The 13,391-nt window shown below is 44.4% G+C and overlaps 1 protein-coding gene across 1 annotated transcript; it reads left to right on the top strand.

Annotated features, from left to right (window-relative positions):
* Positions 1 to 948: 948 nt before the first annotated feature.
* On the top strand, positions 949 to 8,202 carry LOC118475655 (uncharacterized). Its single transcript, XM_035963907.1, has 2 exons — positions 949 to 5,494; positions 6,289 to 8,202. Exons 1-2 carry the CDS (start codon positions 4,030 to 4,032, stop codon positions 6,681 to 6,683), a joined length of 1,860 nt encoding a protein of 619 aa, XP_035819800.1. The 5' UTR covers positions 949 to 4,029; the 3' UTR covers positions 6,684 to 8,202.
* Positions 8,203 to 13,391: the final 5,189 nt, after the last annotated feature.

The raw sequence follows: 13,391 nt of genomic DNA on the forward strand, positions 1-13,391 counted from the left end.
TTCCCTGAACGATCCATTACAGGCTACCACTACTGGCTACCTTTACTTTAAAGCACTGTACTAGACTAGAGTAGACTTCCAAAACAGTTCCTACTGATCCGTATACCAATACCTTACTTTTAAGAAACGAAAGTGCAACGGCTTTCGAGTAATAAAGAACCTACTTTGCCAGCCTTGAGAAGGGAATGACCCTAGAGCCCAAGCAAACCATCTACGCAAGGCCGAAAACCCGCCAATCAAAACCGCTAAAGCAAATGGGCAAGAAGGTTGAGCTGATGTAAATAGTAAAGGTCGGAAGCTCTAGCTTATGAAGACTCATGTTTTGTCTTGCCTGTGTCAGCTTCCATCTCCCGATGTTGCTACTCGTATCCATTCCTCCGTCTATAAACGACGTAAAAAAGAAGTACCATTCTTTCTCAATACTAGATTCCCTTATCCAGTGCAAGATGAAGGGATTTAGTGCTCGGAGGGCAGAACCTGTCTGTCAATTGGGCCCGATCTAGCTAATAAGAAGCATCAATAGAATGGAGTGGAGAACGCATAGACTCACATCCCCAGCCTTACAGTAGACAAGGTTGTCGGATCCACGGCTCTGCTATTGGAAGCACTACAACGGATATCATACTTCATGGGCGAGGGGAGGATGAGTATGACAGGCCGATACCAACTAGAATTCAAATCTGTATGCCAAGAGTTTGATCAACTTATTCAGGTGGCCAGATAGAAGTTTTTAGAGAAAATGGAGCCGGGTTTCCCTTTTTCCCAAGGGGAGACTGTGCCTATGGCCTCTCTTTCTTAACGCTTACCAGGGTCTTGACTATCTCATCGAAGAGTGGTCTAGTCATGCCTCGGATTCTTGCTTCAGCAGGAAAGAGTGGCAGAACTGACTCACAAGCAGGCGGACAAGCGTCGTTCTGAAAACACCATTCTCGAATCCATCCTTGCAATACTCAAGCCAAGCTAACAACCCTGCCGCAAGAAATTCCTAAAGAGGATCTTTGTTACTTATGGATGCAAGAGAAATGGAACCAATTTCCTCCTAGAAACCAAACTACTTACTAACCGCCAATACGGACAGCTAAGAACTATGGTGATACGTCCACAACATCTCGATAAGTGCCAGGTCATCTTCTGTGGGGAACTGCCCACAATGAAGTTCCCGCAGCAAGTGCCGGATTTGTTTAAAGGATTTTGGAACCCTCTTTTTCCTAACATAAGAAACCCAGCATAGTCCCACTAGAAAGGATTATTATTGATTCCACTTACGGGTCTTTACCAGGGCAGCACATAAGAAGCAAGATCCGTCTGTATCTTTTTCCTTGGTTGGATCGATTTCTGGAACATGGTCAACTGACATGCGCAGCCAAGAATCTCTTTTCTATCCACCCACGAGCCAATCAAAGCGAGAAACGAGGGAAAACACCTTTCCTCTGCTCATTCGAAATTGGATTCTCGATTTATCTGCCACTCCTTTCGCCCGGATGTGGCGGGAGTTTGAAATTGACCAATTTAGATCTCCTTTTTCTCTGTACTTTACAATGATTTGTGTAACAAGTCGCTGAATCCGCTCTTTAATACTGGGTTATCACCGACCTCACCACTGGGTGTGCAATAGATTTATTGGAGTGGAATCAATAGGAAGACAAGGCTTTCAAATATGGAAGAAGTGGGCTGGGCGGTAGAACACCATCTGAACTAATTGGCATACCTTGCTTCTGAAGAGCTAACCAAGGTTTATGGCATCGTGAACGATAAGCGAGGATCTAGGAAGCTTATCCAGGGGTTCCTTAGACGGAGGCAACTTAAGTCTCTGATCATTTAGGCGTAGATATTTCACAATTCGCTTTTGACAATGGATTGTGGATTACCGGGAAAACTAAGACATTTACATCATCTCCCTTAACAGAAGAAATAGAAGCTCGAGGTATCGACAGAGCTGAGCAAAAGCACCAGTGCGTATGGTCCACGTGACTGATGGATGTGCAAAGCTCCGGAATCTCCTACGGGGATGATGATCTCGTACTAGGATGATGCGCTTTGTTTGCATTCCCTTCGACAGAAAGAGATAGCAACAATTCGGGCTAACAAAGGGACTAGAACCGACTTCTTCTTCTTTGATCTTACCTATGATAAATGAGAATCCGCTGTCTTGTTTGGTTGAGGATGAAGCAGATCGGAAATAATAGTATTTCAATGGAAATCCTGTTACTACTTTACTTTCACTTCACTTTTCATGGCGAGATAGACTTGACTCTCCATCTTCAAGTGGTCTTGGCCGATAGGCGTTGTTGTGGCGAAACGGCATATATCTCCTTCGGTTAGCTAGCTACCTGACGTGATAAGGCTACTAGTTCCCTTCACTCGTGCCTACGGCGCACTTACCCATAGCTATTGCATGCAAGCTCAATCTTCTATCTCGCATTGCTACACGCTCGAAACCGCCAATTCGCTCGTATTGCTAACGCAACCTATAGAGTTTGGGGAGTGCGGCGCGGGGAGTATGATGGACGAAGGAGTGAGAACGACTGACGATAGAGCAGGGGGGCTAGCCTGAATTCCTTCTCCTTTCAGGAGAGCATACCTTTATTTTATTCTATTCCTTCGACGAACAATGTACTGAAATGCCTTTTTTCCCCATCCCGCAAAACCGCTTCTTCTGGCAAAAGCCACTTTGGGCACGTCCCACCGGAATTGCATTGCCTGGACTTAGGCTGCTTTCAGCCAGACTGGCTAAAAAGTGCCATAGCTCCAGTGATCCCTCTCCTGTGCTAAGTCTTTGTCTCAATGACTGCGAGATTGCTAAACAATGACTCAATAGAATGCTAATTGATGAGGCCTATCCTTCCCCTATTTCTATTCTGGTAACCCTTCTTTAGAGCGGAGCAAACTCCACGGAAATCCGCTTACCGAGGAAAGAGAAGTAGCGGGAAGGGTGCCCAGCAGTCACTCATATCATGGGATGCACTGGCCACTCCACCTCATTGGCAAGGATGGTTCAACCAGCCATCAAGCAATCGTTTCTATTCTCGATCCAATAAACGGCAGTAAGATGAATGAAACCTTTGTCACTCACAAACCAGAGACCTTTCCAGCTTTCCTAACAGAGGGGAGCACCGGCCCGGTGGAAAAGCAAGAGAAAAATCGACTTCTTCAAAAGGAGACCACTATCTTCGGCAAATCAAATATAGATCGAGTCATGAAGCAGGCTCACTACCTGGAAAGCGTAGATCGGCACCGGCAACTCAAATGAATATCCCCTCCCCTGTGGGATCGAGTTTCTAGGGCTTGCTTGACTTGAGGAAACCACTATCTATGACGACTCAACCGACAAGCTCACTTGCTTTCGATCGAGATGGATTTCCAGGGCAGGGCCTATTCCCTTAACTTACAAGAAAATGCGTATTACAATGATGTGATGATTTAGGTTCTCTGGCGTATTGTGCATGCCATGATTGAGGAATCAACGATCCATCGAGGCGAGGCTATCTATATAGTACTGGAATAGGGGCAAGCCCGGCACACTTAAAGCCATTCCAACAATCTTATTCGTCGTAAGCCCTTCTAGCAGGAGCTGAGTAAAGGTCCGCTCAAGGCCATGGAAAGGCAGATAGTACTTGATACAGGACGAGCCCAGTCTCTATCTAGTACGATATTCTGGTATGTTTCACTGAATTGGCATTTCTAGATACCAAACAAGTAAAAAACAGCAAGTTAGTTAGCTCAGTTGGCATAGGCGAAAAAAAGAAAAGGAATCAACGATAAATCGGGGAAAGAGCCGCAAGCGCGATATCATCTCTATATAGGAAAAATGGATTTTTCTTATTTTATAAAGTTATGGGACCCTGGCTTTAAAATCTTTCTTTTTTCTCGGCTCGAAAGAGAAAATCAAAGTCAGGTAGCCGACGAAAACCGAAATAGCACAGATACAAAGTAAAGAAAGTATACACGCGATAATAGATAGATATATATTATATATAATGTTAGAAGGAGCTAAATCAATAGGTGCCGGAGCTGAACTCGTATTCAGAGATGGAGGAAATCAAGTCTCATGTTGCTCCTCAGAAAATGCGTATAGTATATAGTAATAGTAATAGTAATAGTAATAGTAATAGTAATCTCATTGGCCCACTAGATAAGGATGGGACAAACGCTCTAGTGTATGCGAAACGAGCATTGCGTTTTGTCCGAGAAGTTCGTGAAAGAGTGCTCGTTACATCAAAAGAGATGGCGATGATCTGTCAAATCGACATTGTGTCGGTGTTCAGTCTCCCGCTCCTGTTCTCAACTATACTATGGCTTTCGTTACTATACTATGGCTTTCGTTGGGTAGAGCACGGGAGAATAAAGTCTATAGTGTATGCGTTACTGTACTGGGAAGCTAGCATTTTTGCTTGTCATGGAATCAAGTCTATTTGTTCGAATGTTCTTTTTTTCGTTTCGTTGGAAAAACCAACGCCGACGTCAAGAATGGATCAGTCTAGTCTCCTTTCTCTTTTGGGAGCAGAGCTGAAAAAGATGGAATTGTCAAGTACGATGATATTTTTATTAACGGATAGAAAAATGCTATTATCAAGTAGTAAACCCATTATGATTGCAACTCGTGGGATGCCTGGAATCCCACTAAATCGAGAATCGGAATCGGTGGAGGATGTGCATAGGGTACTCCGAGCCCTCCCCTTATTTAGAGAAATGGAAGGTATCTTGCGTGAGAGGAACCTGAATCTCCCGTCAGTACAGGAAATAAGCGCTTTCCGTGTGAATCTATTCTCTGGTATCCGGCGTGAGAGTGCGATTGCGGACTACGACGCTTTTTGGCGCTCCTTACTCGAGGAGATTCACACACCTCAGGGACGTAGTTGTTTTGGTCAGAGAATACAAGATCTGCACGCCCGAATGTCTGCCGAGGGCAACTGGGACTACTTGATTGCCCAACAAGGCAGAGGGTATTTTGGTAACCTACCTAATCTCAACAGCCCGTTGGATCAATATCAATTTGGAATTCACCCAATTCTGGATCTGAATATTGGTGAGTACTATGTCTCATTCACAAATCTATCCTTGTCTATGCTACTCACTCTCGGTTTGGTCCTACTTCTGGTGCTGCCAATGATTCTTCGTTCATTAGAATGTCGATTCCTCACAATCGCTCTTTGTGATGCTGCGGAACCATGGCAATTAGGATCTCAAGACGCAGCAACACCTATGATGCAAGGAATCATTGACTTACATCACGATATCTTTTTCTTCCTCATTCTGATTTTGGTTTTCGTATCACGGATGTTGGTTCGCGCTTTATGGCATTTCAACGAGCAAACTAATCCAATCCCGCAAAGGATTGTTCATGGAACTACTATCGAAATTATTCGGACCATTTTTCCTAGTGTCATTCCATTGTTCATTGCTATACCATCGTTTGCTCTGTTATACTCAATGGACGGGGTATTAGTAGATCCAGCCATTACTATCAAAGCTATTGGACATCAATGGTATCGGAGTGCGCCTCTTAACGAGGGTGATTTAAGTGCAACGAAATGTACCGGTGGTTCGCGAAGCATCTGGCTTACCGGTCATCTCCCATTCCCGTCGTCGAGAGACTAAAAGAACTATAGCATGCCAGAAACGGGGAGTTGAGGTGGTTAGACCTATACCCCGAAATGCTCCCAGCATAGGAGCCTATGGTTCCATTCTTGTTATTGCTGGAGGTACACATACCTCTTCTCGGTGTGGTGGAGCGATATACGAAAAATAGATGCTAAGCCCGCAATGTCCGATAACGGGGCTTCAGTAGTGAATCTATCGGCACCACAGCAGTGGCATACAACTTTGGACCTAAGGGCCGGCCCCGTTACCTTTCGGAATGGGGGATCCCCGTTGGCAACAACCACGGTAGTAGTTGCGGAACTACTGGGCCAAGAGAGGACAACCTGTTGTTCCTGCTCCTCCTTCTTCGCTTCGGGGACGGAGGTCCTACGGTAGGTAAGAGCACGCACAAGCACTTGGCCGAAGGGGACCAGCGCTTCTACTCCTCCACCGAGGAGCCGTTCTTGCGAGAAGCAAGGGATGTCGTGAACGGTGGGAGGTCAAAGAAAGAGAATTGACCTCTGAATACAGTGATCCTATGATCTAGATAGACTCCGTCCTTTTTTTTTAGATAAGGGTGACTCAAGAGGGGGGAGAACTACCTAACTAAAGAAGAATAGCGCTCTTTAAAAATAAGAGTAGGCGTGGAGAGCTTTTTGCGGGGAAACTTGCAAGTCAAGTTTGGGGGGAGGCGGGCGTCGACCCAACCTTATGAGTATTCGGACTATAACAGTTCCGATGAACAGTCACTCACTTTTGACAGTTATACGATTCCAGAAGATGATCCAGAATTGGGTCAATCACGTTTATTAGAAGTTGACAATAGAGTGGTTGTACCAGCCAAAACTCATCTACGTATGATTGTAACACCCGCTGATGTACCTCATAGTTGGGCTGTACCTTCCTCAGGTGTCAAATGTGATGCTGTACCTGGTCGTTCAAATCTTACCTCCATCTCGGTACAACGAGAAGGAGTTTACTATGGTCAGTGCAGTGAGATTTGTGGAACTAATCATGCCTTTACGCCTATCGTCGTAGAAGCAGTGACTTTGAAAGATTATGCGGATTGGGTATCCAATCAATTAATCCTCCAAACCAACTAAACCGGGGAAGCTGAAGCGGAAATGCAATTCTCGGGTGAGGGAAGGCTTCGCTCGCTCGCTCAAAAAGCTCTAACGCTCGTTTACGAGTGGAGTGCATAAGCCCTTATTGAAGTAGGGCGAGGCCTTACTACACGAGCTCGTAAGTAAAGCACGGAACGAGCCTTGTCTACGAAGCTTCGCTTCATCATCTTGCTTGCTTCTGCCGAAGCTTAACGCACTATAACATAGGCATGCATGATGGTATGGTAGGAAGACTCCTTTTAAGGCCGACCACTACATAGGAGCGATAGGAAGCCAAGCCGTCAAAAGGAAAGGCGAGCAGCCCTTATTGCAATAGCAAACGGCCTACTTATAGCCCTATTTATACCCTTTATCGGGGACGGGCCTTACAAGCTCAATAAATTGCAATTCTTCACCTTTTCCTCAGACAGTGGGAATGAATTTTCTTACTTGATTGACATTGACAGATATGTGTACCACACCGAACAAGCAATATGTCATATGCTTGATGTACCAGCCAAGCCAGCTCTTTTTTTCTCCGTTCCCTTATCCTTAGCGCTAAAGTCAAAATAAAATGCAAGAGAGTTTGTATTTGCAAATGAAAATGAATATGGATCTAAAAAAAATTATATAATCAATCAATAAATAATAATTGGAATAATATAAAAAATATCCTTCGCGTATTCGTTTAGAATCTTGTTGACCCTACTCGCTTACTCCTATTTTCCTGCTTTCTTTTTCGACAGAATTCATTCTATTCTAACTTTCTTGAAAGAATGGGGTTCTGGGCTCACCCTCTCTTCCTTTTTGAGAAAGATGGGCTGCCCTGGGAGTCTCGCCTTGGTGATTCTTTCTCTCTTGGGGGTCTTCTTCGGTAGCGAATCCGCTCTCATAAATTGGATGAATTCTTCTGGGTCGGCTTCGGGATCCGCCTCTGAGAGTTGGCAAAAGTACCTCAACTTATCGGAGTCGGAGGAAAATGCCGCGTCCGAACCATCCACAAGCCACACCCCGCCGAACCCTGAACCTGAAGCACCATCCATTTCGTTCTTGCGAGAACGAATCAAAAATGTTATTCGCTCATGCCAGCGTATACGAAAATAAAAAATCCTAAAAAGGATTAACGAAGATCTTCACCTTGAAACGGCGAGCGCCGAGAAGCGGGTAAAAATCGCCCAGGTCCTCGATAACATGAACTGGAAAAGGGTTTTCTTTTATACCTATACGGGGGAACCTAAGATAAAGCCCATATCGACTTAACGGTCCACGATTGGGATCGCGCACGAAAAGGCTAAACACAGCCTTTTTCTTGTCCTCGGGACAGCGGGCTAGTCCCGTGCCTGTTTTTTTGAGTTGGGGTACACAATCTTCCTTGTGACTGCCAAACCAGATTTCCGTTTTTAGGGAGAAGGTGTAGTCTTTTTGAACGGTGGTATCGTCAAGAAGAACGAGGCCCGCCCCATTTCTGGGGCGGGGGGAAGGAGAAGTGGGACTGTGGGTCTCCTTTCATTTCATACAACCTGATGGATTCGATGCTTCTTTTTGGCTACCTTTTATATGACTCTGACTATTGCTGTTAATAGATACCTGCTTGCTTCTTGCTTACTGGCAACCTTTATAAGATCTCCACCTTCAAGCTTGAGTACAAGCAGCTCTTTAAAAAAGGGGAATTCCGGTCCCTCCCTATCCTTCATGTGCTCTTTCAAGATCACCCTCGACAGCGCAGTTAGGTCTTAGAGAAGGAACTGATTTACCTAAGTCTAAGTAAGTAGCCAACTTCCGATAATCATTCCTAGCTTTGCGCTAGATTCAGTATGGTGATACACATTTTAGAAATAACAAGGGATAATAGCTCTTCTTAAGAGAATGGCTGCTTTGGGGGAGTTCTCTTTCCCTCTAACCTCTAACTCGAAATTGAATAAGAGAAGACAAAGCTACGCATTCACTCGTAGCACTCGTTAGGCCCCCCATGAATATGCATGGAGCCATGCGCATGATTCCAAGAGCGAGGCGAAACTAAATAAGAATAACCAGTAATGTCACGAATGAATGAAGCAAGCACTTTTAGATGGTATCGATCAGAGCCAATCCACCCTGTTCTTTCCTGATTATCGTCACTTAAATGAAATCCCACTAGCTGAAATAGAATCCGTCAAGTAAGAGATAAGCCAGAGATCCAGATCATTAGAATACGTTACCGGTCCAAGATGGGCCTCATCGCGAAAAAGAGTATGTTATTCCTATCACTAGGAGTAGTAGCGCTAGCGGCGCAGAAGGAGAAAGTAGCTAAGCGCTAAGAAGCTATCTAGAGAGTTTCCAGCTGAGGTTTCCTATTGGTATCGGCGGAGAACGGATCTGAGAACAGCTTCTGATTTTGTTTTGCAATCAAGTGCAGGATGAAATGGAAGATAATCAATGGAATCCAAGTATCTTTGCCTTCCTTCTTCGCTTATTATCTTTGGCCAATGTCCCAAGAATAGGTTGAGAGAGAATATCCCCTAGCTTGACTTCCAACTCTTCACAGAGCAGTCGATTCGGTCATCACATGTTACTGGTTGGATGACGATCGGAAAACTCTTAGTAGGTTGGGATCAAGAAGAAGGATTGGTGCCGGACAAGAGATAAGAATAGAGAGAGAGTGTAATCAAAGCAAGGGATAACGGTCAAGTGCACATTTCATTCATGTCAAGGCTATCTGAAAAGCAAGGGAAATCATGATTCATTGGATTGGCAAATCAGACAGATTTAAGAGCTATACTTGGCTAAAGCATAAGACAATACTGCGGTGAAAGCCTTAAGCCAGGAAAATAAAAAAATGTTAATGAATTATTGACCCTAGTCTAAAGGTACCAGTATCTTTCCCAAGCACCAACTCGCTTTCGATTTTTTATGTGGGCTCCCTTTTCCTTGTGTTAAAAGTGCCAACTTCTTAGTTTTCGTACTTGAATTCGGAATTGGCAAAACTTGATCCTATTTGACCTACTGTATAGATAGCCCTATTTAATAAGTTGCTCCTATTTTGGTATTTCGTGCATCCGTTTCCACCATCCATTTCTGCCTCCTGGCAGAAATGCAGGGAATGTGTATCGTTCTAGTCTCTTCGAATCAATCAATATGACTATCGGAAGAAGAATAACTACCTTCTCGAATCGAAATCAAGACTCTTCTCTTGCGGGAAGCGTAAGTAGTGGAATGAGGCTGGAACCCATCAATATCGCTAAACCTGGAGAGTTGCTTGTGTTGGGTTCAAAGTTTCGCTCTACCAAGGCAAGGCAAGATATAATATAATACGCATCCAGCTTTAGCTGAATATAGTGAGTGTTAAGCAAAGTACAGTACGCCTTTAGTTAAGATTTATCCCAGTTTAGTTCCTTTTTAGTTTAGTTAAGCCATTTAGTTTAGTTACGTGAAGTCGGCCCTCGAGTCTTAGTAGAGTAGCCTAAAGCAGTGGAAACTTGCCATGCATTCTACTCAATAGGGAAGTTAAGTTATAGAAGTCTTTCTTCCTCTTCTGGTGAAGCTAGCTACTGTCGTTTCTATTGGTTTCTCAAGAGGCTCAAGGTCTTGCTCTACCTAATCCGATCTAGTTCCGGTCTGTAATGATGGATAGGAAGGGTTGAGAGAACTACGTATCTCGCCTAGCATTTGTGTGTGCGCACCTGCTTTTGGGCGGTTAGCGAAACGAAAGTAAAGACAGCTATGTGTGATGAAGTAAGCCCTACGATGCTCGGTTAAGTAAAGACTGCTGTTATCTCATACAAAACAAGGACTCGGGAGAAGAACTAGTTATCCCCAGAGGGGGAACTATGATTCTCTCAGATGTGTCTATCGATATAGATCAAGTTGAGTGTTCAGCGAAGTATGCTAGCCATTGGCCTTACGTTCAGGATACTCCTTCCTGTCCTTGCGATGTTTGGTTAAGTGTTATCAATCAGCTTTCCTCTTCTTCCAGCATTCTTCTAATCATTGGTTTGCCTCTAACGATGGTTGAATAGCTCCTGTTGTTTGTCTCCACCTTCCTTCTCCCTGTAAGTTGTCCTCATACTCCCAGTTCTTTCTCTTCTTTCTTTTCTTCCTCTACGACTTTACTATACTATATTATTCTTGAATAAGCTAGTGATTATCTGAGGCTTACAGTATGGTATACCGAGGGCTAACTCCACTACTTCAGATTGTTGAATCGAATATACCTTCTATATACCTAGCTTAGAGTATTTGAACCTGTTACGTCGATTGCTGAACCACTTTGACGCGTTGGCTTTGGCTCTGGCTTTTCCTATATCTGAATGTTTCGGAAGAGTCCGTGGCTATCCTGCGCGAAAGAGGAAGAACTCAACTCTTTGCAAAAAAAGGAGCATCGCTCTAATCACTTATGGTTGTTCCTTTCCAGGATGGATGGCTACTGCATATTATCATATAGAAATCAAATGAAAACCCTACTGAATTAGGCAAGCGATTATTCGCATCGTTGCTTAGGTGCTCTAACAAGCCGCAATTGGTTAGAGATTGGATCAAGTTCCAGGCTTTTTAAAAAGTGCCTTCCAGCTTACTTAATTGACTCGCATGGGCTTTCTCGCTATAAACGAACTAAACGAAGCGCCTAAAGAGAGAGATCCGCGGGACACCAGTCAATAAAGTAAAAAGAGAGTATTCTCTTATGTAGTCTTATTCCTTCCCACCCCCTTGTGGGTGCTGCTCAAGCAGCTCAGGAGGCGCCAACCCCACAACCACAGGTAGAAGGAGTTCCAGGTGCGGCGTCCAGATCAGGGACTAGTGGCCCGTCCTGTTCGGATGTAAAGGAAAGATGAAAAACTTTTCTCAAACAGTGGGGAAAGGGCCCCATACGTCAAAGCCAGATAAAGAATCTCCAACAAGATTCGAAATTGGATCGTTCAAGTCCAAAGGATAGAGAAGAAATCCTCATGGTCACCAGAAGATTTTTCATCGAGACAAAACGCTGCTAACGCTGTAGTATTGGAATATTGGGACTACTATACTACTGCGAGCGGGAAAAAAAGAAAAACCTTCTGTCGACTAGAGTTTGATGTCGATTTATCCACACTTCCATGACTTCTAGAGGAAAGCTAACTGCTTGCTGGCTGGGAGCTGTATGAGCGGTAACGTCCACGTACGGCTCCGTGAGAAGGTGGACGGAAATTTGTTGTACCTCACTCCCGTCTTCAATGGGGTCTGCTCTTTTTTTTTTGGGAGAGTATGCCAATATGATCTTAATGAGGTGCGGGGCTTTGCATCTGACATTCGTTGGGCTTTCCTCTGCGTCCCGGCCTTTTTGTGCAATAAACCCCTCCGGCCGAAGACTAGTGATAGGTGGTCCCGCGGAGCTTTCGGAGAAGGGTAGCCTAGTGTGTAAGCACAGCAATGAACCGCGGCGAACCCTCAGACGACCCTTCTAAGATAAGGGGGGAGACCCTCAGTAGTGGTGACCCTTTGACTCTTCCACTGACTTATATATGTACCGAATGCTCATACGGGAAAGTGAACTCCTGGGTCTGGGGGTTGCTCCGAGAAAAAATCCTTTCTTTCTCGTCCACTCCAGGGGGTGCGGACACACCTGCGCGGATTACAGGTGACGGTTACAAGAATGGCGGGGAAGTGAAGAGTACCCGACGACATTCAGGGATGAATGTAGACCCATCGGGCAGGGATAATCATTCCGGTCCTGGGAGAGGTGGCGACACCAGTCTGAGCTGAGGGAAGCCAGCCAATTGAGTCACTGAAACGACCGCAGGAGGCGCACCCTAAGCCCAGCTTCTCGGAGCTGCTATTGCGAAATACGGCTTCCTTAATATACAAATTTCCACAAGGGGGCTGGGCTGCTCGCCTTCATAGAAAGGCGACCGGGCCTAGATTAGATGTTCGCCTTTTTATAGAATAGAAAGAGAAGGTAAAGGGGGGCTTTATTGGTAATGGCTGAGGTCCATGAAAGAATCGCTGGAGCACATCAAGCGGGCAGAAGAATGAGATGGCTGATACACAGATATGGGTTTTATTGGCCAAACATGGAAAAAGATTGCAATAAATACGCCCGAGGATGTCCAAAGATACAGACCGATTAAAAACCTGTAAGCGGAAGAATTACATGAAATCATTAAACCTTGGCCATTCCGAGGTTGGGCAATTGAAACAATTGGAAAAATATATCCTCCTTCCAGCACCTTTTAACAATCTTCTTCTGTGTTGAAGCGTAATAGGAAGAAGCCAAAACATTCTTTCAAGAATCTCCAAATCCCCCATCCACATAACCCCTTATTTTCTCTCCAATGGTAGATTCGAAGAAATTCGCATGCTCATATCGTGCTCTCATCCCAACCCCAAGAAAATAGAACTCAAAGAGGAGCCATATGCTTCATATATTGATGGTTTCTTGGAGGGATGGATCCTAATGCAAGCAAGCCGGAACTCTTCCACATAATTTTCAAGGCGACGCTTGGGCCTTCCATGTTATAGTCAGCCAACTCTATTTTCTCAGGTACCTGAGAAAGAGTAAGAACACCTGCGTTCCAGTATACCATCCTTCCATGCAGTAGTAATCCCCCCCTCTAAAAAAGTAAGTTGAGATTCAAAGCATTCCCGTAAGCTAGTAAGTCAATCAAAGCTATAACTCTATTTGTTAGTTTCAGGAAACTGGTACATATTTATAATAATAATAATATATATTATATCTTTATATTATTATTATTTGGTATT

Source organism: Zea mays, unplaced genomic scaffold (genome assembly GCF_902167145.1).
Source record: "Zea mays cultivar B73 unplaced genomic scaffold, Zm-B73-REFERENCE-NAM-5.0 scaffold_54, whole genome shotgun sequence".
In the NCBI taxonomy this organism is placed as follows: domain Eukaryota; kingdom Viridiplantae; phylum Streptophyta; class Magnoliopsida; order Poales; family Poaceae; genus Zea; species Zea mays.